Source organism: Zingiber officinale, chromosome 9A, assembly GCF_018446385.1.
Source record: "Zingiber officinale cultivar Zhangliang chromosome 9A, Zo_v1.1, whole genome shotgun sequence".
NCBI lineage: Eukaryota > Viridiplantae > Streptophyta > Magnoliopsida > Zingiberales > Zingiberaceae > Zingiber > Zingiber officinale.
In genome coordinates, this window is record NC_056002.1 from 38,670,804 (window position 1) to 38,697,172 (window position 26,369).

A 26,369-nucleotide genomic window follows, 5' to 3' on the forward strand; every position below is an offset into this window, starting at 1 on the left:
ATCATCCTCCGCCTCCCAATTTTTTGGACTACGTAAATAAATTTTCTTCCTTAATTTTATTATTCCACGCCAAATAATTAGTTAAATAAAACCCTTTCTGCTCCCCTTACCGATCGATCGCCGATCCTTCTGCCCGGCGAACAACGCCGACTCCGATGGCTGCCGGCGTTGTCTCCCAGAGGATATTCTTCCTCTCCCTGTCGACTTCCTCCCCTTCGTCTTCCTCGACGAAGCCCCCAGCCAGGGTCTCCGTCCCATCGCTGCCTTTGTGCCCCTCCCGCCGTCGATGCATCTCTCTACCCAAGAGATCCAACAGAAGGAACCGGGGTTCCTTCTTCGCCGCCTCGGTCTTGCCCGAGGAAGATCTTGATGTCATCCCGGTGCAGAGCAGCGACTCGACGGACCAGCAGGACGGGGTCATCCCCTCCTCCGCGAGGGAGCAGCAGGAGGAGCAGCCCCTTGAGGAGCTTGGCAGCCAAGTCCGGGCCTTGGCTCTCGAAATCGGCGGCAGAGTCGTTGGCGGCGGTGGAAGTGGTGGTGTTGGCTTCTCTTCCTCTTTGGAGGATGAGCAAGACATTGGTAAGTCGCTGAACCGGGCTATCAACGCTGCGATTGTTCTTGCCGCTGGGACTTTCGCCATCTCGAAGCTTCTCACCATCGACAGCGACTATTGGCATGTGGGTTAAGTTGCTCTGGGACTTGATCTTGTCGAATGGAATTTTGATTGAACTTCCTTAACTATACTCGATGAACATTCTGAGAACCATGAGATTGTTGGTGCTCAGATGGAAACGACAATTTTAATTAATCTGAATGTTTTCTTAGATAAATTGTTTGCTGAAAGTTATGCTTATTCTTTATCCTTTCAATAGCCTAATTAGTTACTGTTACAGAATCGTAGTTTGGTGTCCGGAAGAAGAAACTAGTAGACTCTGTGATAAAGTGAATGGTAGGAGCAATCTTAGTAAGACAGAAACTTAAGTAAAAAAGCACTAAGAATACCAATTGATCATGATGGATGAATAATTCCTTAACATTACTTTATATTCATAACAAGTCTTTTATGTTCGAGGGATGGTGTATATTCATAACAAGTCTTTTATGTTCGAGGGATGGTGTTCTTCGAATTTGTCTGAAATGCATTGCAATTCTCTTCCTTGTGCATAGCATCTCTTTTGTAGGAAGAATTTAATTGTTAAATAGAAGATTGTTTGTTGCTTGGAATTTGGTTGCCTGTCTGATTTCAATCAAAATAGAAACAAAACCTGTGCACTTGAATATAAGATTGTATTTGTAGTTTATAATTTAATTCTCATGTACCATTACCAACCAATTGATTCGTTAATTTCAATTTTTTTTTTCCATATTCCTTTATCAAAACCGTGATCTCTATTAGAACACTTGTATAGCTAATGCTGAAAAATCTCTAGCCAGATTTAAGTTGCAATCAGTTGCACATGGAAGAGGAGGACTTGTATTGCAATTATACACGATTCTTGCTTCCCATACGATCTTCACCCAAATCAACAGAACCGGACATAATTTGGACAGTAATGGCCTTAATGGTTAACACCATCTAGTGAATCAGTACTTGAGACTCGGTTACTGTTCCATTTGGTGGTTCAATATGCGTTTTTGTTTTCTTACATCATGTATCATCAACAAGGAATAGATTTGTTCATTTAGTAAACAGTGTCACACAAGTTTCAGAATATATCATGTACTAATGATTATATATTTAGTTTATTTATGGGTTTGTACGTTTAATGTACCACTTATTTGAAGAAAGTAGTTCACCGTGTTGACATGATTTTTGTTGTTAGAAAATTCAGATAAAAAACAATGTAGTGCTATCTATTGCCATTGGTTTTCCTTGTGCTAATGTATGTAATTCATGACAGTTATGCTCATTGTTGCCTCTTGCCTTCTTGATCCATTTCAGGGTTGGACATTATATGAGATACTTAGGTATGCACCATTGCATAACTGGGTCGCTTATGAACAATCTTTGAAAACACATCCAGTTCTCGCCAAAATGCTGATAAGTGGTATTGTTTATTCTCTAGGCGATTGGATTGCCCAGGTTGATTTCATGCTTCAGTGTTTTACAAGTTAAAGGTCATTTCAGATGTATTCCTTCTCTATTATGTAATTCATAAATATTGTTGCAGTGCTATGAAGGAAAACCACTATTTGAATTTGATCGAGCTCGCATGTTCAGATCTGGACTTGTAGGATTTTCTCTTCATGGGTCACTTTCTCATTATTATTATCACTTCTGTGAGGTTGTTGAATCTTCTACTATCAAATATTTGTTAGCCATACTTTCTTCTTATACCACGAGTATCAATTCTTTTGCTTATGTTGCAACACCAATCTAATGTGGTAATTCTGCATTTCAGGCACTTTTTCCTTTCCAAGACTGGTGGGTTGTACCTGCTAAGGTGGTGTTTGACCAGACTGCATGGTCTGCCTTATGGAATAGTATCTACTATATAGTATTGGGCTTCTTGCGGCGTGAATCACCAGCAAATATCTTTAGTGAATTGAAGGCTACATTTTGGCCGATGTTAACTGTAAGGGGCTTTCCCCATGTTATCTATGTAAGCGTTGGCACAACCATCAATGGCTAACTGTTCTGGCTTACAGGCAGGGTGGAAGCTTTGGCCTTTTGCACACTTGATCACTTATGGTGTTGTTCCAGTTGAACAGAGACTTCTTTGGGTGGATTGCGTGGAGCTAGTATGGGTGACTATCCTCTCAACGTAAGCATAAGCATTAGTTTTCCAATCAACACATTTAACATTCTTATCTATCATCTCGTCCAATCCTATCTTTGCTTATATTCTTCTTGATAATCTAGGTACTCGAATGAGAAGTCTGAAGCAAGAAATTCTGAAGCGACTTTGGAGTTGAACGCAGAACCATCATCCCATGTTCCTGAGGTCGTGTGACTTATCATTCGGGTTACTCCAAGTTGCATTACACTGATGGTTGCGATGCTGTTTGTTTTACTTTGACCCACATAATTATTTGCAGGAATTGACAAAAAGTCAAGAAAGGTAGCTGTTGTTGGATGGAATGCTGGCAGAATAACCAGCTGAGGCAACAAGTTACGTAGCCATATTCCGCATGTATATATAGTCCCTTTGAATCTAGTTTCGAACTAGCAGTCGTAATGCCATATGTTCACACGTTTACAATTGGTGGATCTTACTGTGTTTTTTATTTTGATTTTTATTTTTTTTTGTGTGTTGGGTTGAATTCCCTTCTTCCTTGCACACAATTTCCCTATCTTTGTAATGGCAATTGTGCAAAGTAATGTCATTAGTCTTGATTGAAGATTGTCTTAATGTCCTGCAATATCATCTGTTTAAGGTGCCATGGAAAGTGATTAAGGTGTCCCCGGGGTCATGGTGTCACGGTAGGAAATCTAGGTTGTCACTCAGACATTCGTGGTTCGAATCCCAGTTACGACGTATTTGTAAAAAAAATTTCTTCAAATGGAGGGCGTAATCAAAAGGATATTGCGGTAAGATATCTAGGTTGTCACTCAGACACTCGTGGTTCAAATCTTAGTTACGGTGTATTTGTAAAAAAATTTTCTCCAAATAAAGGGTGTAATCAAAAGAATGTTGAGCTTCTGGACTGGTCGTCGCATGTGCTTCTCGATTTACTTTGATGGTCGGTGGGAAATTTTTGTATGACCAAGTTGATCATTCCAGGGATAGTCAATGAAGTTAACTGAGATTATCAATTTTTTCATGAAAAATAATTAAGATCCAATGACACCAGAATCCAACTGATTTATAATGGAACTTCTGTGTTGTTTTTTTATATGTTTGTTAGGAGTTTAAGAAATAGTTTTTTTTTTTGTTTTTTTTCCCTTGAATACTTCTTTTGCATATCATACAGGTATCTTGATTCAGGATTAGGCTTAGCTTAAGACATATTAAAAATACTATAGAATTAAAAAAATGTTTATCAGTGAGTCAACTATATTTTTTTTTCACATGATTAAACTGTTCTTTGTCCATACATCATATCATTATATTTTGCAAATTAATCACTATATTGAACAAGTTATACATGGATCGGAAGTAACTACTGGTGTACTCATTGTTGTATTATTTTAACGTTCACTTGTTCGATATAAGTTTTATCGAGAGGTAACATCTTCGTTCCAACCAACCTTTTTACGCAAAAGCTCATCTCTTTTCAATAGGCACCTTATACATCGTTCATATCATCATAGCATTTTAAAAATCAAGGTAAAGGACATGCTCTACTCTTCCTTACGATATAACTATATCTTCCTTTCCATATTTTAATTATCTCTAATATACATATATACCCCCTAAAAGAGTCCTACAAAAGATTGCAACGTTTAGTTGGGCAAGTGCAATCAAATACCTACTATAATTTTAAAACTACTCTATCATAAAAAAAAAGTGATTAATCAGATAAGATAATATCAAACTTGGAATGACTGACATGATTTTACCGAAATTTTTCACTAGTCATCTCGATAAATCAAAAAAATACATATAGAGGTTCATTCTAATAGCCAGTATTCTAAGATAAAACTACTCTATCATAGGATAGAATGTATGTAGCATATTACAAACTGAAATAATCATTGACGCTGTATTAGGAAGTAGACAATGCAGGTGCTATCATTTTAAGTACATATTGATGTAATATTTTGAGAGATGTATTTAAGATTATATATGTGATCAAAAACATACTCTACTATATTAAGAAAAAGGAAGGCTAAAAAAAACTTGATTAATAATGATAAATGATGGTATAATAGGGGAAAGAGTTCAATAATCGTAGAAAGATCAATATATTCGATCGATCATATCTAATAGGATAAGACTTAGTTGTATTATTATTGTTACTCTCACATCACCATAGAATGTATGTAGTATAGTATAGACTAAAATAATCATTGATACTTCACTTATGAATTAGACATGTGAGTACATATATCACACAAATCATCTATATATGCTAAAGCACAACGAGGCATAGTTCTTTAGAAGATTGCGATCTCTAGTTGGTAAGCAGTACTAAGACCTTAATTTATGAGAGAAAAAAAATAATTAAAATACGAGTAAAAGAATTGATTATGGACACTGATAGAATCCTCAGCCAACCTGTTATGATCTTAATACTTAATAAACAAATAACAAGTTGCTAGTTAATTAGCCATTTGAAATATAAAAAGGGAGTTGCTATAAGATACACTTGCATGCAAACATCTCACTTCATGGAACAAGGATCATAAAGGTTTAACTTAATTTGTTGTTTTCCACAAAATTAATAAGAAGGATTAATGTTTCATGATAAGAAGTCATAAAGTGCGTTAACTCAACATATTTTGAGCTAAACCAAAGAAGATTTTAGCTTCCTCACAATATCCTTCACAGTCATTGAGAACTCTACTTCCATCTGTACACCAAAAAAAAAAAAATGGAATTGTCTTAGTTATATTGAAAGAGGTCATGAGAATTAGGGTTTCGGTATCGATAGTATGACTTACTTGTGCCGTCACGATTATATTGATAGAGGAGCCAAGAAAAGGCATAACATTGGTGTTGGTTATGATGAGGTTCATGCTCTCGATCTCGGACAAGACCTTCACAAGGACACCTTTGCGGTTCTCGCAATGGATTCTTACGAGCACTGTCTTCTCGTACACCTTCACTTCGATCTCGAGGAAAGGTTGAAGTTGTGATGGTCGTGATTCATCGAGATTGTTCTCGTCCGATGATGAACCACCGTCATCGGTGACCGATATGTGGGACTTCTTGATGAGGACCACGGATTCGACGGTCCTCTCCATCTTTTGTTCTTCTAGGGCTTTCACTTTTTCTTGTAGGTCTTTCACATGTCTCACTGCATCTCCGAGAACAGAAGCTTTGTCTGCCTAGAAGATGTACATTTACATATGCAATGAATTTAAATGATGATCAAAACTTACTTAGAAGGAAAGTTTATCGAAACTTATATCGATCTTTTAAATAAAAGATAAAAGAAATGTATGTATAGAAGATAAAAGGAGATATAATCTCTCACTCATAGATTGTATTTAATTTGATGCTTCAAGACTACAATAAATATTTCATGTAGTCTCACTAATTAAAAGTACAACAAACAAACAAACCCTAAGAAAGAGAAACCAAATTAAAATTGTTTGCCACTAAACATGAGATCTGCTTAATTACCTTTTTAAGGCCAGGGATCAACGCAGAGAGTGCAATGAACTTCTGGTTGAGCTTCTCGCGCCGGCTCCTCTCCGCGATGATATGTTCTTGCGCCTGCGACAGCACCGTCTTCTGCTCCTCCTTGGGCGAATTCTTCACGAAAGCAACACCTTTACTCGGATTGGTCAGCGAGTCAAGAGACACCATCCCTGACGATGAGCAAGACCCATGATCAAGCTGCTCCATCTGGTTGTTGCTGCCCAAGTTAAAGTTCCAGCTGATGTTCTCCTGAACACTAACTCCTGATCCATGGAAAGGCTGATGAGGAATCATAATATTCATGTTGTTACTAGTGTTGTTCGATCCTATTTCCCACTGCTGAAGAAACCCTGGCTGATCACTCATATCCTGCAATATTAATTAATCTTTCAGTATACAAGATTAATATATAATTAATTAACTAGCTAGCTAGCAATACTCTTACAGTATCTGAGAACCAGTTGTTCCAGGGAGTCTCCATTAAGCTTCACTTGAGAATATAATCAAAGGATTAGAGATTGAAAGAAATCAGATGATATATGAAGCACATGCATGCAGTTGAGAGCTAGGGACACGAATATAGCACTGCCAAAGGAATTGCGCAGATCTGATCTGCGAAAGGAAAGTGGAGTGTGAACCGAGGGAGGCCTTCACATTACTGCTCAGTTGGAGGCCAAAGTACTCCATGGCTAAAATGTGGAGTCAAACTTTGTGGCTGAAGATCGATGCATGAAAGCTCGATCGCACAGTGTAAATGGTTGTGTTACACATGGCGTTTGACTTTTTGACCGAAATCATAACTATTTGATCAAGCGTGCGTGCACAAGGCTAAATATTAATATTTGATCATTAATCGATTAAACTCATGAAATGGTTGTTATTGGACAACAACAATGATGGTGATGATAATGATAATAATAATAATGGTGGGATCCTCAGTGCTTTTCAAGGGTATTAGTTTAGTGGTGAGATGATGCGTATAATAATATTTGGTGAGGATATCTTATTAAAATAATAATGTGCCGTGTTAGTGGAGGACATAGAATAATTATTTAGGATGATCGTCAATAATAGGAGCTAATGGAAGACCTCTTGGAGGCTCATAACTTTTGGGGGGATGAGTCACTATTTGCAATATTATTAAAGAAGATTTAATCGAGAAATAATATAATATTATGTTACTCGATGATTCGGTATTAAACGTCCATCATGTCCCTCCTCACAACCTGCTCATCATGTTCATCGATTTTTCTTTAACTATAGGATGACTTCGAGTTTATTTAGAGAAGGTTAATCATCTTTTAAAAGAAATTATTTTTATTTATTGTAGTATTTGCTTTCAAATTAAGATGAGTTTTAGCAAAGTCTTTTTGTATAAATTTGTAATAGTACTACTTTCTTACCAAACAAATGGATTATAATAGATGTTCTTGTAGATACCTTTGGTGATCAATTAAGTAATGACTTGTAAGTTTTTCAAAACTTCTAATTGATATTTGGACCTCACTTTCATTAACTTACTAACTAGACTTATTTTAAAGAGTTTTTAGAAGAAAAAGACCCTTGATGGTTATTTTTATGTCTTTTAGCCCTAAGTATATATATATATATATATATATATATATATATATATATATATATATATATATAACTTTTGTGTCAATTTAAACAAAGTAGATGTAAATGGCCATAAAAAAATTATAAATATCTTTCTAATGGATGTTTTCGTGTGACACGACCTAAATTATTAATCATGTGACTCCACTAATACCTAATTTTATTACCAAGATTGTCATTAATTAGTCTTAGATTGATATATATAGGAGTTCTTCAAAAAAAAAAAAAAAATTCTCTTGATGGATATTTTCACCTACTAAAGGTGAGATTCTTGATCTTGTGAATCTCATTGATGCCTTATGTCCCAATTCTATATCAAAATTAATTATCAATAGCCATTAAAGATTTTAAGAAAACTTTGCGAGATAGTTGATTGTGATCGGACTCAATCCATTCTTCCATTCTATTCAAGTTTTATATTAAAACTACTTGATGTATGTTTTTACTCGATGAGGCCTAGATTGTTAATCTTTGAACTTTGCTAATTTAAGACTAAAGTTAACATAACTAGCTATTAAAAATATTCTTAAAGACTCATTGGTAGCTCATCATAAAACATCTCACAATTAGCACTCTAATAATGCCCCTTGTTATCAACTTGAAATCAAAGTTTGGGAAGGCATACCTATACTTCTTCAACTCCAAGGCTTCTCAACAAAATATGACCGCAACGACAAGAAGGCTATGCGATATATCAAAAGAGAAAAGCTCAATTTTTAGGGTAGAGCACACAATTGCACATTGCTTAGGCATATATATAACTAAAGTACAGTGCACGGTTTGAGATTAAGTTAAATGCACGAGCTAGCTCTATGAAGGTTAGAGCTTTCCCTTTCAAACCACTAGAGGCAAATATTGCATCGATAACGATTGATCACCAGCAACTAATCTGCCACGGATATGATACTTCATTCATCAAGGATTAAACAGCCAAATGAATCCATTTATTGCTGCTCAGATTGATGGCCACATGTGACTGATCGACAGTATCTGATAAGATTGTGTGCTGATCTAGAGAGATGCATCAACTAGGAGGATATAAATAATGCAGCTAGCTGTACATGTATTGGAAGCATATCATTGCCAACAAACATGCACAATAATATTAATTATGAGTTTCGTATTGAAAGAGCTAGACATGTGATCAGTATTAGGACAAGGCTCCCAGCTATCCATATCCATAAGCATATCCAACCACTTCATAAACAATAAGAATGTGGGGACTTTAGTGTTAATGCATTGTGAATTATTGTAACAAGAAAGGAGAAAAGGTTTGCATGTGTTCCAGAAGACATGGAGGAAGAAGTTTGAAGATGCATGATGAATGGTCAGTGTGTGGGATTGGAGAGTAGAAACTGATGATTCTCATAAAAACTCTCCTGTTTCTGAAAAACTTTTTGATGGTAGATTTTATTCTATTTTTGTATTAACTTGAATGTTCAGAAGAATACCAGCGGTTTGCTGTTTAATTTATTTATTCGTTATGTTTACAAAGAATATATATAATATGTTATGTGGGAGTAAATCAGTATAAAATTATAAATGCTCTAATATATGTAATAAAATATTAAATATCCTCAAATCGATATAAAAGCGCCTGTAGCTCAGTGGATAGAGCGTCTGTTTCCTAAGCAGAAAGTCGTAGGTTCGACCCCTACCTGGCGCGAATTATTTGTTTTTTATTATTAAAAATATTTTAATTCCTTTACGTCGAATTAATATAGTAAAAAATTGGCTTTATTTAATTTGGTTGGATTTAATTAAGTTTCCATAACGAAACTTCATTTTATTTCACTAAATTAGCAAACTTATTAAAAAATCTTTTAATTTTAACCTTTACGTCAAACTAATATGGTAAAAAAATGGCTTTATTTAATTTGGTTGGATTTATTTAAGTTTCCACAATTAAACCTCATTTTACTTTACTAAATTAGCCAACTTTATCATTAAAAAATTTATAGAGTTTGTACTTCTCGATTTAATTATTATATTAATTGTTTTTTAAAATTAAAAATATTAAGATTTTTAATTTTTAAAAAATATTAATATTGTTTTTTAAAAAACTTAATCTGTTTAATAAAAAATTTAAAAATCTTAATTTTTTTTATTATTTTATTATTTAATAAAAAAATAATTTAATCGGTTTAATTGATTTTTTTAAAAAAAATTAAAAATCAAAACCGAATTGATTTAAACAAAAAAACTGATACTTTTTTTAAATAAATTGAAATTTCAAATAAACCGAACAGAATTTCAAATTAATTTGGTTTTGTTGGTTATTTAGGTTGGTTGAATCCAAAATTTTCTCACTTCTATCCAAACTTTCCACCATTTATGATTCTTCGATGAATCATTTTTTCAACTTTGTTCTTAAAATTTTCTTGTTGCAGTGGCAGTCAAATTCAAGTTTGAGAAAAACAACATATGCAAGATCTTATCCAACTTGATTTTTAATTCATCAATGGTTTCTACTATATTTAAAATTTTCGGACCAGCAAACTTTGTAATGTTCGAGTTCATCCGGGAAGACAAACGAAGTGCTACTTCAAACTTTCCTACCTTTTTTAAGTCACTAATAATTGAACGTTTGGCAGATAAACACATGTGGATTCTGAAATTTCTTCATTTGATCTCTTCAAATATCCCGAATGCATCTTCCACGTCGTTTGTCGCACGTCCAAATGCATGAATTTGGGTAGCATAGGTTTTTCTAACCTAACTTGATGTCTTTAGTACTAGATGTCTTAGTAGATGCAGCATCTGGAAGACGACCTGATCTACTGAGATTCTCGATATATACTCGGTGTAAATTTTCTTCACTCAAATCATCCTCCTTATCTTTATAAAACGTTCAAGTCTTTAATTATTTTATTTATTTATTTTTTTTGTTTGATTAAATTCACCTATCGTGATGCAATGTGCCATTAATAACAGTGTAGGAAGCTTACTGTTAATCAGGACGGTCCTAAATTTTGAAGCGTCATGTAAAAAAAAAAATAATAATAATAATAGACTCTTTATATTCATATAAAAAAAATAATAAAATCGTTATTATAAAATAATTTTATTAAAAGAACATATAAATTAATTTATGTTTAAGGATTTTAGGATTTAGAAAGATTAGAAATAGCAAAATTTTGATGGAGGAAGAAAAGGATCGTCCTCTAATTTAGAGACACTTTTACAGAACAAAATCTATAATATTTTAAAATTTATAATGAGATGTTTTAAATTTTTTTTTTTAAAACACTGACATTATTTTATATATATATATTTTTTAAATGAAATTATGCTAGTATTTAATTAAAAAATATTAAAACTTTTTTTAAAACAATGGAGGTAGAGCCTTATGCGTCAGCCCCACCTTGACCATCCTAGGACCGGCTATGTTATTAGCGGTTATTTCATGAATAAATGAGGGTTTAAAGGTGCACTATTACCAAATAAATAAATAAAACAGTTGTACATGTTAAGCCTTCCCCTCGAGTTCATATATCGGATAAAGCTAAAGCATAATTAATTTATACACACTCTCGGATGTCGACCTTTAGAATAATCTCACAATTAACTGATATTTATCCGTGTACACAAGCAATTCAGTTGTAGAAAATCTTCAATTAAATCAATACAACAATAGATGTTTCCAAGTTTTGCCTTCTATCTACCAAAGGGTTTTACTCGGTACTTAATACTAGAAACTTCCACACGGAACTTTTTTCTTGCTACTCAAATCAGTTTTTTATCATCATATTGTCTATTTTTTTTCCTCGATAAATTTCTAAATAACAAAATGGGTATCAATTGTGAACTTCATCCTGCTCCTTCAAAAAATTTCAACCAATCAAACCAATGGATTCTTATTATTACAAACAAACAAATTGCACATATAAAAAATTAGTAACTGGGGGTTGGTAACTAAATTAATCATTTTTTAAAAAAAATAAAAATACTAAGAGTTTTTAATAAAAATTGTCAATTTAATAAAAAAAATTTAAAACATAATTTTTTGTCTTTATTATATAATAAAAAATTTGATTTAGTCAATATAAATTAATTTTCAAAATTTAAAACGGGATTTAACTGAAATAATCAATATTTTAAAAAAAATACAACTCTGGACAAATTGAACTGAATTTTTGAATTAATTAAGTTTTATCAATTATTCCAAATCTGTAACTTGAAATGTCAGGCACATCTTTGATGAGTAGAGCCTACGTTGTAAAACCTCCGTAATAAAATGAAGTTTTTATAAGGGAGTGTTTGGTTTAGGGAAATAAAAGTAGGGAATAGGAATAGTAATCATTGATTGTCATTGTTGATATTTGGATTATAGGAATGGAAATACAAATAAGGAAATAAATCCTAATGACTCATTCTCATGTCTCCCCCCTTCAATGAGTCATTACTCTATTTTCAACCATCAAAATATTTACTTATTCAAAAAATATCCTCGACCCAAAATTAAAATTTTCTCCTTTAATATCAAATATCAAAATATATTTATTTAATTTTTCTTTCATATCACTTTTTCTCTCGTTACTCTCTCTCATCATATTTTCTCTCTCCACATTTTATCACTCATTTTCTCTCTCCTTAATCTCTCTCAACACACTTTCTTTTTTTCTTTTTTTCATCATACTTACTCTCTCATCATACGTTCTCTCTCCTCAATCTCTCACATCACATTCTTTTTTTTTTTCATCACTCTCTCTCATTATGCTTTCTATCTCAGCACACTTTATCTCTCCTCAATCTTTCCCATCATACTCTATCCTTTTTTTTCTCAATACACTTTCTCTCTCATCACGCTTTCTCTTTCATCATACTTTCTCTCTCCTCAATCTCTCTCATCACATTCGCTTTCCTAATTTTTTTCATCATACTTTCTCTCTCCTTAATCTCTCCCATCACAGTCTCTCTCCTCATTTTTTTCTCATTACACTTTCTCTCTCTTCATTCTCTCTCATCATATTTTCTCTCTCATCTTGTATCACCATGCTCACTCCCATTACACTCTATTTCCTCATTTTTTCTCAGCACACTTTCTCTCTCTTCATTTTTTCCTATCGCACTTTCTCTCTCATCATACTTTCTCTCTCATCATATTTTTCTCTCACATTCAACTTTCCCTCACATCTATTTTTTTCTCTTATTTTTCTTTAAGGGTAAAAAAGTAAATTTTAATTTATTCCGATAGAAAATATTCAACTAACTAAACATTGCTTTTAAGAGTGATATCCATGCTCATACTCATTCCCATTCCACAATATTATAATTTTCATTCTGAAATTTCTATTCTCAGGAAAGAACTAAACACCCCTAAATTTATTTTTACTTTTTATAGAGGTCTCATTTAAATAAAAATATCTTTCAAAATTTTAAATTATCATATTTTTCATATATGTTTAATGTGAAACTTTAATTATATTTTTAATAATTCTCCTCATAAATAAAGAACAATTATTATTGAGCAAAGATCCTCTGGTCACTTTAACGGATCAGGTCCTGGTCCATTGCACTGATTGAAGATATTCAATGGTCCCCATCTGCTAAACAGATGGGGACCATTCAATCCCTCCAATTATTGCCCCTGACCAGGGGCGGACTAGGACAAAGGATCCCGCCTGATCATTATTCTCATGATCCTAGATTCTTTTGAAGTATTTAATCACTCTTAATCTGCTCTGAGTCTCCCCTCAAGTATTCGATCACTTTTAACATATTTTGAGTCTCCTCTTAAATATTTGGTCACTCTTGACCGGCTCCACGCCTCTCCGCAAGTATCAGATCATTCTTAACATACTTCAGACCTTCCTTCAAGTATCCAATCACTCTTGACTTGCTTCAGATCTCTCCATAAACATTCTGCCACTCTTGATTTACTTTGGATCTCCCCTAAACTTTGTTCAAGTCCCCTCCATATGATATCTGATGGACAATGACTCGGATATCAGCTGATAAAAAAAAATGTACATATCTATTATTCATTTCAGTATACAATTTACATATCTATTGTTCATTTCAGTATTAATCCCTTATCTATTTATTTTTAGATTCTATCCAAATTAATTATTATTCCAATAAAGATATTATTATCATTTAAATTCATAATTGTTGCCATCTATTTTCAGTGTGAACCTTTAATGGTATTCCCAAACTAAGGAGGGATAAATAACGTATATGAATTTAAGAGTTGATAGATAAAAACTTTCAAACAAATACGCAGACCATACAGTAAAAAATAATACAAGTAAATTAAATCCTAACTTGATTAAACAGAATCAATACACCGAACTAATTAAATTAGAAACTAAGCATGCAATATCTAGCCGAACACTTAAGGTACTATATATCATGCAAAATTTAATAACACACTTGCATAATTTGCATGTAAGATCTAAAAGAACACTAATTAAGCAAGATTAATATGATTCTTATTAAATATCCCATTTCCAAAAGATAAATCCTTTAACAAAAATTGTAAAGTTAAGTATAAAAATAAAGAAAGTACAACAACTGAAAGAGAAAGAAGAATTACCAGCCCTAATTGTCATTTCAACTTTGAAGATAACGAGCGCAGCACCTCAGCACAAAGCAAGAGCACTTTAGCAGAGAATGACAAATTTCGATTACTGAAATAAGTGGTTCGAGCCTCTTTTATAGAATTCAAGTAAAACATTGACCTAATACTATTCCAGCCGACTAGAGCCCTTCTAGTCGATTAATACCCTTCTGATTGCCTAGAGTATGTTGACGTGGCTGTAAACTCTATCCGCATCAATAATGATTCAGCGAACTCAGAGTGTCTGGACTCTTTCTAGACTCCTGGAGCTGGGTCAAATGCCTATCTTGATTATCTCCACTGAATCAATCGATCACACCTACATCGGTCGCCTAAAAGTTACTTTGATTGCCCAGACTACCGCGGTCACTCGCACATCGCTTTGGTCGGCTGGAAGTTCTTGACTTCGTCACTCAGAGCTTATCGCCCAACCAGTCACAAGATACTGGTGTATTTGGTTTCCGAATGTAGAAATAGCAGTAGCACTGTTCCTTCTGCTAGCAAGTTGCAATGTCTTCGTTAATTATTTCTTGGCGCATTCTAATTTTATCACAAATTGATGCATGGTCTTAATACGATTAGTTGTTATTTCACTCGGAGATGATATCAGATCCTCCACCAATCCACCTCCTTGTTTTTTCTACCGCGCCGATACCTGCGCTCTTTCTCCTTTATCACGCGCATCAGATTTCTTCTTTACGCTTTTTGTTTTTCCTACAACGGTTCTCATCGTTTTTTTTTACTTTGTAAAAGAAATAAAATTTCGGTCTTTTTTTATTTTTTTCCTTGACGTGATTTGCATTTTTTTAATAGCTTCTTCCATCCCCTGATCCCTCAGCAATAAAAATACAGTCTTCTTTCTCTCTATCCGTTGCTCTTATTCTGACAACAGATCGATCTAATTACAATTTTCAAACAATAATTTCTGATGTCTTTCTAATTGTCTTATTTTTTATCATAGGCAAAGTTCAATAAATTTATAGTTTCTTTCATCTTCCTATAGTGTGTTAGTAGATGATTATAAAAAGCTCATTTTATATCATACATCATTATTAATAAAAGACAAAGTTGATTATTATATTTATTTCGGTTCAGTGTCAATTGAATAAGTATAATAATATCCTTGGGTAGTAGGTTTTTATCTACAGCATATCAATTGGTTGAATTGATAGTGAGATATTATAGATATACATAAAATACTACTCTTAATTATTCCTAGTCGAGCATTAATATACAAGGATAGTATTAATGCGTTGAGACTAGCATGTAGGTCAACGGATGACTTAATCTCACAAGTCATGGATATGAGATATCAGGTTGACACATGAGTATATATTAGAGAATATATACTGAATTACCCGTCATGAGAATGTTTCATGGATCGTTATATGAGTGTCATAAACATTCTCATGTGACTATTGGTATGGATAGTCCTTAGACCTGAAGTCGCTATGGTTCCCTACATAAGGAGTTGTGTACTTTAGTATCGGCAAACGTCACCTGTAATAAGGTAGACAATAAAGTCGGTCATTGGGTATGCAATGAATTATGCGGAGGGATGTGAGTGATGTAGATGAGATCTATCCCTTCCATATGACGGAAGTGATATCTATGGGTCCCTTGATTACTAAGACACAAGAAAGCATGATCATGCGTAAATGAGTCAATATGAGATATTGAGCTTATTTGATTGAGTGTGTCTATTTAGAGATCAAGAAACACAAAGGTTGATAAAAGGATGACACAGTCTATGCCTCATTGATCAATCTAGATATCAAGGATAGAGAAACCAAGTCATACAAGATAATAGCCATGGACAGGTTAGGTCGGATCTCGACTTTCTCGTCACTTGGGTAGCAATGATGCCTTGCTAGATGTCACTCATTGCTTATGTATCTAAATGTTGATTTAGATATATTGCCAACGTTACGAGAACCTATTGGGTCACACACAAAGAACAAGTAGATTTGGAGATGGGTTCATATGATGAATCATTGGATTAAGTCTTATCCGAATTGGACTTATTGAGTTAAACTCAATTGGATCTAATTGTTGGATTAAGTTCAATTCAAACTAGATTCAATGAGTCAATTCAAATTAATGAAATGTGATTCATTGAATTTGAATTGTATGAGATTAATTGAGTAAGACTCGATTGAATTAGACTTGAGTTAGACTCAAGTGAGGAGACTTGAGTTAGACTCAAGTGAGGCTTAATGAAGAATTCATTGAATTTCGAATTCAATGAATCATGTAATTTAATTTTTGAAATTTAAATTTAAAATGAGAGGTTTTCAAATTTGTCCTTAATGGAGAGTGAATGATCATTAAGGCTCATTAATGGAATTAATGCACATTAAGTGTTTTCATTGGATGAAAATACTTAAACCATTTTTCCTCTCATTTTTTGTAACTTCTTCATTATCTTCTTCCTCCCTTCTCCTCTTGGCCGAAACCTTCTCTAGGTTGCTAGCACAACTTTAGGTGGTTTCATCTCCATCTTGTGAGTTTGTGAGACAAACTAACGCTTGTTCGTGTGGATATTGTAGAGGCGCGAACGTGAGATCGTGCGGTGATCCGAGCTGTCGGGAGTCCATGAGCACGCTACAAAGGTATAATACTATCATGTTAGAAAACTTAGTGTAATGCCCCGGCTTGGGCGGGCCCCACCCGGACCGAATCGGGAACGCCACCAGAATTGTCCATCGGGTTGACGACTAGTTCCACAGACCACCGGAAGTCCTTTCAGCGTGCTTTGTCCTCACTCGAACGCACCTTGTAAAACTTCCCAGGATCCATCCTCAAATTTCTCCAAGACAAACACACTTAACTTTGAAGTTCTTAAGTTTGGGCTTCCGAAAAGGAAGGTGCACCTTAGTGATATGTGTTGGTGCAACCTTAGGTCAAGGTTGACCTGGTTGACCCGACTCGAGTTGACCTGACTCGAGTTGTATTTTGATGTTTGACGAAAACAGAAGAGTTGTATTTTGATGGGAGATTGTGGGTGCAACCCGTGTGGTCAAGGTTGACCTGGTTGACCCGAGGTGAGTTGACCTGACTCAGAAAAGTCCAAGCAGGGAGCTTGGCATGGGAAAAGTCCAAGCAGGGAGTTTGGCATGGTGAAAAGTCCAAGCAGGGAGTTTGGCATGGTGAAAAGTCCAAGTATGGAGACTTGGCACGGAGAAGTTCAAGTATGGAAGCTTGGCACATGGGAAGTCGGAGAGGGCTCGGTAGCTCGTTCTCCGCACTGTGGTCAGAGAGGGCTCGGGAGCTCGTTCTCTGGACCGGATGGAAGTCGGAGAGGGCTCGGTAGCTCGTTCTCCGAACTGTGGTCAGAGAGGGCTCGGTAGCTCGTTCTCTGGACCGGATGTGGAAAGTCCTGGTGAGTGAAGCCAGGCAGACGGAAAAGTCCTGGTGAGTGAAGTTAGGTGAAAATCCTAGTGAGTGAAGCTAGGTGAAAGTGAAAGTCCTGGTGAGTGAAGCCAGGCAGTTGGTGAAAGTCCTGGTGAGTGAAGCCAGGCAGTGGGAAAGTCCTGGTGAGTGAAGCCAGGCAGTTGGTGAAAGTCCTGGCGAGTGAAGCCAGACAAAGGAAAGTCCTGGTGAGTGAAGCCAGGCAGTTTGGAAGTCATGGTGAGTGAAGCCAGGCAAGGAAAAATCCAGATGGATCAAGGGTGATCGGACATCTGGTGTTGAGAAGGTCAAGTAGGTCAAGGGAGTGACCGGATACTTGACACGAAGAGAAAAGTCCAAGTGGGTCAAAGGGATTGACCGGACACTTGGTGGGGAGTCTTAGCAAGTCAAGGGAGTGACCAGATGCTAAGTATGAAATACCAATAGGTCAAGGTTGACCGGATATTGGTGTGGAAGGCTTGGGACTTGGTTTGGGCAAAAACCCAAGCTCTGGATCGATCAGTGGATCGATCCAGTGATACACTGGGTATCTGGATCGGTCTGGTGACCGATCAGTAACCAAACAGTAGCCTACTGAGTGTTATCTGATCGGTCTGCAGACCGATCAGGAAACAACGATCAGAAGGCAAGAAGCTCGGGAGAAAAGGAAGGGGATCGGTTCTTGGACCGATCAGAGAAAGCTCTGATCGGTCCCCAGGACCGATCAGGATGAAGCTGGACCGATCAGGAGCATGCCTGATCGGTCCAGACCTTAAGCACAGAAAGGTCACCGATCAAGGCTTAGCCTGATCGGTCCCCATGACCGATCAGGAGCTCTGTGGACCGATCAGGATGGAGCCTGATTGGTCAAGAACTATCCGTTGTGAGTAATAACGGCTATCTCCGCCTTCTTCGCTGTCCTCTTTGCGTGCAGGTTATAAAAGGAGATCGAGGCTTCTCTGCTTCTGCTAGCTTTTACTGCTTCATCTTCTTCTTGCTGAGCTTTGGTGCTGTGTTTGAGCTCTGCTGAGCTCCCTACTCCACTGAAGCTTCGAGTGAGCTTCTCGGCTGGTCAGCTGCTGCTGTTCTTCTGTGAAGTTGCTGCTTCATCAACGGAAACCAGTCGAAGGCAAGCGTGTTTGTTTTTACATTCATATTGTTGCCTCTTCTTGTATTTCTTGTACACTCTGATCTTGCTTTTGCAAGAAAGTATTGTGGCGAGGTTTCTCCACCCAGAAGGAGTTTGTTTTAGCCAGTTCTCCGGGGACTCATCCACCGACGGATTGGTAGGCTTCGTCCACCTTACGGACACGCCGAGGAGTAGGAGTTTCATCTCCGAACTGTTGGTGCAATATCCCTCAGGTCAAGGTTGACCTGAGTAACCAAGCTTGAGTCTTGGTTTGGGTTTAGATGTTTGACAATAAGATATTGATTGAAGAAGAGTCAAGTAGGTCAAGGTTGACCGGATACTTGACTGGGAAGTCCTAACTGGGATGTTAGGCAAAATGAAAGTCCTGGTGAGTGAAGCCAGGCAGAAGGAAAGTCCTGGTGAGTGAAGCCAGGCAGAAGGAAGTCCTGGTGAGTGAAGCCAGGCAGAAGAAAGTCCTAGTGAGTGAAGCTAGGCAGATGGAAATCCTGGTGAGTGAAGCCAGGTGAAAGTCCTAGTGAGTGAAGCTAGGCAGATGGAAAATCCTAGTGAGTGAAGCTAGGTGAAAGCCCTAGTGAGTGAAGCCAGGCAAGGGAAAATCCAGATGGATCAAGGATGATCGGACATCTGGTGCTGGGAAGTCCAAGTAGGTCAAAGGATTGACTGGATACTTGGCATGAAAGAAAAGTCCAAGTAGGTCAAAGGGATTGACCGGATACTTGGCACAGAGAAAAGTCCAAGTGGGTCAAAGGGATTGACCGGACACTTGGTAAGGGAGTCCTAGCAGGTCAAGGGAGTGACTAGATGCTAGGCATGACATACCAACAGGTCAAGGTTGACCGGATGTTGGTTTGGGATATTTGGGACTTGGTTTTGGACAAAAACCAAGTGCTGGATCGATCCGTGGATCGATCCAGGATCTGGATCGATCAGTGGATCGATCCAGACCTATCCCAGCGAACAGAGAGCTTCTGGATCGATCCGTGGATCGATCCAGAGGTCCCAATCGATCCATGGATCGATTGGGACGCGGCTACTTCGCGCGATAAGCGCTGGATCGATCCAGAGCACAGAGGCGCTCTGGATCGATCCGTGGATCGATCCAAAGCCTCCCCGATCGATTGGGAACATTCGAATCGATCGGGATCCGACCGTTGGCGTCGTTTATAGCTGCAGGCGTTCGATGGCTGCAAATCTCTTCTCCGATTCACTCCAGAGCTCTCGCCAACTCTTCCACAGCGCTCTCAAAGATCAGATCGCCAGTTCTTGAAGGATCTTGGAAGCTCTCCAAGTCAAGAGGCGGATCAAAGGCAAGAAGAGAAGCTAGGGTTAGGGTTTTGTACTCATTGTAAGCTTGTAAGCTTGTATTTTGTTTCCCTTTCCTTTCTTCTTGTACTGAGAGTCTTGTAGGGCTTCTCCGCCCTCGGTAGTTACCGAAAAGGAGTGTTTTCATAGTGGAGGGTGCGTGCGTGATGTGGATCCTTGGACTAGTCACCTCTTGTGAGGTGGATACCAAGTAAACCAACCGTGTTAGCGTTGTTGTATTTGTTTCTGTATTTTCCGCTGCACATCTTTGAAGGAACAAGCAACGCCGAAGCAACGAGCGAACGCGACGAGCTATTCACCCCCCCTCTAGCTACTTTTGGTCCTAACACGAACCTCGTTACATCGACGCGTATTGAGAAAGAAACGAACGCGATTTGGGGTCGGCTATTCACACCCCCCTCTCTAGCCGCGATCATCGATCCAAACAATATGGATAATACCATCTAACCTTTTAAACCATACTTAACCAGAATCTCAGAACCGGGTGTATTACACTTAGTATATGTAGTAATTTCTCTTTCCTTTGCATGGATCTTCTGGAGGAACTAGTATTTTTCGCTGCACGTTTGCGTGTTTAGCCCATCTAATTCTTTACATAGTGGATTTTGCTAATCAACATTCAAAAATCTCCCAAGTAATGAAGATATCAGTAGTTGAGATTCAAAAATTAATTTCAATTATTGATAATTTATCATATTTGGATTATAATCCAAATCATATTTATTATTATTTCTATATTTGTTATTATTATAGTTATCGTAATATATTATTATATTTATCATAATATTTTTCATATATTATTTTAACCATATGTATAAAATAGACTCATTAGTTTATGATAATTAATCAATAATAATCATGAAGCAATTGTCTTCTATTCTTTCCTATGTTATATGCTTTTGTATGTGATCCTGCCCTGAAGCTGAGTAGATGGCCACCGGGGAACAACGTTAAGGTGGTTCTTCATCTACACTGATGCTCCCTCGCTCCTGCAACCACAAGTTGTTAGTGCCAAGCCGGGAGGGGGGTTACCGACGACGGCCCTCCGACGCTCAAGCGACACACCGGCAAGGGAAGAAAACAGAGGCAGCAAAGAAGAAGCAAATAGTGGTTCCAGAGGGCGTATGCGCGTACCTCCGCGGATGGCCGTTTCCCTCCTTATATAGAGCTTCGACGAGTTGACTACACACTTCCCGGGCGGATGCGCATCCCCAAACTTTCCCCAAAAGTTAACATTGAGAAAGGATCCCTGACATCTTACCATAACGGGGCGAACACATCTTTGCCAAGGTGGCTGAATCTTCTTTCGTACGATCTTCTGTCCATCCGCGCCTTCAGCCGGCGGCATCGACTCCCAAAAGGATGCTGGCACATATTCCCCATCTTATTTGTCGTCTGTTAGTCTGATTGGACTTCCCTTGATCGATCCGACCGGCCAACTCTTTGACCTTATACGAGTATATCCAGACCGATCGGCATGAGTGCCCCTGGTCTCGGTGCATTGTAGGCTCAGCCAACCCTCTTTGAACTCTGTTGGCTGATCGGGTTGTAGGCTTGGCCCACCTTCTCCGAACTCTCCCGACCGATCAGATTGTAGGGACTTCGGCTCGGCTAGTCTCTTAGTTGACCATCTCCTGACTTTGACGACCACCCAAGCGTTGAACTTCCTTGGAGATGGGCCCTCCTGGGTTATCACTGGATCACATGCTGTTGGATCGTGAAACGTCGATAGGGGGGGGGGGGGGGTGAATATCGATTCGAAAAACCACGTTGTAAAGAGTTAAGCATAGCGGAATTAAAAACAATAGACAAATGAACACGGTGTTTTTACTTCGTTCGGAGCCTGTGACGACTCCTACTCGAAGGCCCGTACTCCGTGAGTACTTTCGTTGGGCAATTTACTAGCAATTCGAAATAATAATTACAAAGATAGTACAAGAGATGCTAATAAAAAGTAAAACAAAGCTATACCGACAGAAGGAAAACTACAAGGACAAGAGCGCGTTGTCGGAGCTTCGTTAGTGTCGTTGGAGCGCAAAGCAGCAGAGCAAGCAATCTAAGAGTTCTGAATCGATATGGAAGCTCCACCCCTAGGGCTTCTTTTATATGCTGCTCCGGGCGCCTGGATCCCTTCCGGGCGCCCTGGTGCGATGTGGCAAGTCTAATCAGCGAACTCCACGTGGCGACGACTCTGCTTAGATAAAATTCGCCTCCGGGCGCCCGGACCTCTGGGCGCCCGGATCCCCTTCGGGCGCCCGGACCCCTCTTCTCCAGAAAGTCCTTCTCCTGCAAGAAATGGTTAGTCCGAGGCAAATATACCCTGCAACACAGATTGTTAGCATAGTTTTATAAATAAGCAAATTGAGTATGAATTATCAAAACAGAGTATGACTTAGATTCCGTCTTTCCGAGACCGGAATCTAGTCATGATCTCGACTTAGATATCCGAAATGGATCTAAGCCGGATCGACGCCTAATGTTCCCTTCCCGAGAACGCGTCCTCGCAATCACTCCCCTCCAGTGACTTACCTCACTTACCTGCCAGACGTTCGGTCAGCCCGTCGACCCGTCGACCTAGCTGGACTTCGTGCCTAAGCGTCCAGTCAGCCCGTCGACCTAGCTGGACTTCTCGCCAAGCGTCCGGTCAGCCCGTCGACCCGCTTGGACTTCGTGCCTGACATCCGGTCAGCCCGTCGACCTATCTGGACTTAGCCTGCACACTCGATCAGAGTGTTAGATCACGACACACCTAACTTAACCTGATTTGTCATTCATCAAAACCTGAGTTAGACCGTTAGTGCTAACCGCTCCAACAATCTCCCCCTTTTTGATGGAATGACAACCTGGTTAAGTTAGTGAAAAATATGCTAGTAAAAGAAACCAGCATGATTTTTAAGGTTTAAGTTAGTTTTTAAATTTGACATTTTATTTCTCTAACTTAACCACCTATCCCTCCCCCTTTGGCATTCATCAAATAAGGATGTAAGTCAAGTAATTTTGGAATTCAGATAAAGTAAAATTTGCAAAAAAAATGTCAAGGTAACTTGGGGGAGTTTAAATAGTAATTTAGCTTTTGTTTTTTAACTTTTGTAAAATAACTAAGTTTTAAAAATAGCTAATTTAGCAACATAACTTAGTATTTAGTACATTTTGAGTAATTTTGAAAGATAATATCTGCAAAATTAATTGACTTTGTAAACTTAAGAGAAATTTTTAAAAGCTAATTTTCAAGTTTACGTTTAGGAACACTAAGTTTAGATATTCTAATTTCCAAACATAGGGTTATAAGTTACAAATTTTAAGATCAAATTTTTAAAGTAAGTTTCAACTTTTAAAACACTTTTAAAACATGTGTTTTTAAAACCAAAATTTCAAGGTTTAAATTTTCAAAATACGTTTCAACTTCGAAACACTTTTCAACCATGAGTTTTCAAACTCAAAGTTTCAAGACTGAGTTTGAATAAATTTACTTTTCAAGACTGAGTTTGAATATGTTTAAGATGGAGAAAATAATTTAGGTGCTAAGTGTTGATTTAATCCTCCCCCTAAACCTGATATCTAAAATAAAGCTTTTGAAAATATTTGCTAAGAATTTTTAATATAAGATTTTCAAAGTAATTGGGGTAGAATTTTCTAAAGAGATTTTAAAGAGAAAAAATAACACTTAAGAAGATTAAAAAAAAACCTCCCCCTGAATTTGATACTCCTATAATTTATTACTCTCCTTTAATTTATTAATTTTTCTAGGGGATTTAAAAAGAAAAAATTGAACCTCCCCCTGAATTGGTTACTCCCCTTAATTAATATCTCCCCCTTAAGTTAATACTAAGGTTTGGTTGTGTTAAATTTCAAAGCCCTAACACATTTGTCTAATTTAGTAACACTTATATTATTATCTCTGTATCCTTGGTATAACTGTTTATTTGAATTTGATTAATCAATTATTAATTAATTTTAGATTCAGGCGTTTAACTTTAGTTTAAGGTTAAATAAGATAAGATTTTATTAATTCAATAACAGTTAAGCATTATCAATAATTTATTGATTAGTTTTTACTTGATTTAATAATTTAATACTTAGTGAAATAATTTAAATTTCATATTACTTGATTGAGTTTGTCAATGAAAGTGTTAGTTATAATAATTATTATTATTATTATTATTTATTTAATTTTTTTTAAAGGGATTTCTAAAACAGCATTTAAAAGGAATTTAAAATGATTTTTATAATATGTTTTATGTCAATTAACATACGTTTGATTCAGTTTTGATTTTAGATTTAAATTAATATTAGTGGTTAATTTAAGTTTAAGTTTAATTTTAAGTTTAAGTTAAAATTTTTAATTTTAATTGTAATTTCAATATTAAGTTTTAATTTAAGATTTAATTTTCAGTTAAGTTAAATTAAAAAATAATTTTAAGGTTAAAAATGAGTTTAAAGTCAAAATAATAATTTTTAAAGTGAAAATAATCTATAGAAATAATTTATTATTATTACTATTTTTTTTAAGATAACAGAATTTTATTATAGTGAAAAAATAAGAATAATTTTTCAAAATACTATACATAATTTTTAAAATAGTTTTAAAATGATTTTTAAAATGGTTTTTTTTAAATGATTTTTAAAAGTTTTTAAAATAATTTTAAAGTTAAAATAATTTTTATGTTAAAATAATTTTTAAATAATTTTTAAGTTAACATGATTTTAAAAATATTTTTTAAGTTAAAATAAAAAAAAATAATTTTTAAGTTAAAATAATTTTTATGTTAAAATATTTTTTAAAATAATGTTTAAAAGAGATTTTAAATAATTTTTTTTAAATGAATTTTTAAAATAATTTTTAAATGAGTTTTTAAAATAAATTTTAAAAGATTTTTAAAATAATTTTTAAAAGAGTTTTTAAATAATTTTTTAAATGATTTTTTTTTAAAAAAGAATTTTAAAAGAGTTTTTTAAAGAATTTTTTTAAAAAGTTTTTAAAGAATTTTTAAAATAGTTTTTAAAGACTTTTTCAAAAATAGTTTTTAAAGGATTTTTTTTTAAAATAGTTTTTAAAGAATTTTTAAAATAGTTTTTAAGGAATTTTTAAAATAGTTTTTAAGGAATTTTTTTAAAATAGTTTTTAAATAATTTTTTAAAATAGTTTTTAAAGAATTTTTAAAATAGTGTTTAAAGAATTTTTACAATAATTTTTCAAGAATTTTTAAAATAAGTTTTAAAAGTTTTTAAAATAATTTTTTAAAAGAATTTTTTAAAATGATTTTTTAAAAGTGTTTTTTTTAAAGAATTTTTTAAAATGATTTTAAAAATAAATTTTAAAAGTTATTTTTTTTTAAAAAAGAATTTTTAAAATGATTTTTTAAGTTTTTTTTAAAAATAATTTTTAAAAGAATTTTTAAAATAAGTTTTAAAAGTTTTTAAAATAATTTTTAAGATGATTTTTAAAAGTTTAAAATATTTTTTTTAAAGAATTTTTAAAATAAGTTTTAAAAAGAATTTTTAAAATGATTTTTTAAAAGGTTTTTTAAAATTATTTTTTAAAAGAATTTTTAAAAGTTTTTAAAAGAAATTTTAAAAGAATTTTTAAAATGATTTTTAAAAGTTTTTGAAAATAATTTTTAAAAGAATTTTTAAAATGATTTTTTAAAAGTTTTTTTTTAAAATAATTTTTTAAAAGAATTTTTAAAATAAGTTTTAAAAGTTTTTAAAAGAATTTTTTAAAATGATTTTGTAAAAGGTTTTTTTTAAAATAATTTTTTAAAAGAATTTTTAAAGTGATTTTAAAAAGTTTTTTTAAATAATTAAGTTAAAATAATTTTAGGTTAAAATAAATTTTTAATTTAAAATAAATTTTTAATTTAAAATAAATTTTAGGTTAAATTAAAATTTTAAGTTAAAATAATTTTTTGGTTAAAATAAAATTTTAAATTAAAATAATATTTAAGTTAAAATAAATTTTTAAGTTAAAATTATAAATTTTTAAGTTAAAATAATTTTTAGATTAAAATAAATTTTTAAGTTAAAAAAAAGAAGTTTAATTTTTAAAATAAATTTTTAAGTTAAAAAAAATTAAGTT

General features: G+C 34.9%; 2 protein-coding genes and 1 non-coding gene across 4 annotated transcripts; 2 read left to right on the forward strand and 1 right to left on the reverse strand.

The window, feature by feature from the left end:
- The first annotated feature begins 58 nt into the window (after positions 1-58).
- On the forward strand, positions 59-3,342 carry LOC122020481. Its single transcript, XM_042578426.1, has 7 exons — positions 59-677; positions 1,943-2,083; positions 2,172-2,285; positions 2,403-2,576; positions 2,650-2,765; positions 2,864-2,945; positions 3,040-3,342. Exons 1-7 carry the CDS (start codon positions 156-158, stop codon positions 3,064-3,066), a joined length of 1,176 nt encoding a protein of 391 aa, XP_042434360.1. The 5' UTR covers positions 59-155; the 3' UTR covers positions 3,067-3,342.
- A 1,877-nt stretch (positions 3,343-5,219) lies between these two features.
- Positions 5,220-8,607, reverse strand: LOC122020960 (transcription factor bHLH18-like). Of its 2 annotated transcripts, none has more exons than XM_042579021.1 (5): positions 8,494-8,607; positions 6,697-6,736; positions 6,234-6,620; positions 5,549-5,935; positions 5,220-5,457 (listed from the first exon to the last, which is right to left on the reverse strand). In XM_042579021.1, exons 2-5 carry the CDS (start codon positions 6,730-6,732, stop codon positions 5,392-5,394), a joined length of 876 nt encoding a protein of 291 aa, XP_042434955.1. In that variant the 5' UTR covers positions 6,733-6,736; positions 8,494-8,607; the 3' UTR covers positions 5,220-5,391. The 2 variants fall into 2 exon arrangements, with proteins under 2 accessions (XP_042434955.1, XP_042434956.1); XM_042579022.1 differs by having other exon boundaries at positions 6,697-6,741; positions 8,494-8,588.
- An 854-nt stretch (positions 8,608-9,461) lies between these two features.
- Positions 9,462-9,534, forward strand: TRNAR-CCU. Its single transcript has one exon. It is a non-coding gene; the product is annotated as a tRNA-Arg (tRNA).
- Positions 9,535-26,369: the final 16,835 nt, after the last annotated feature.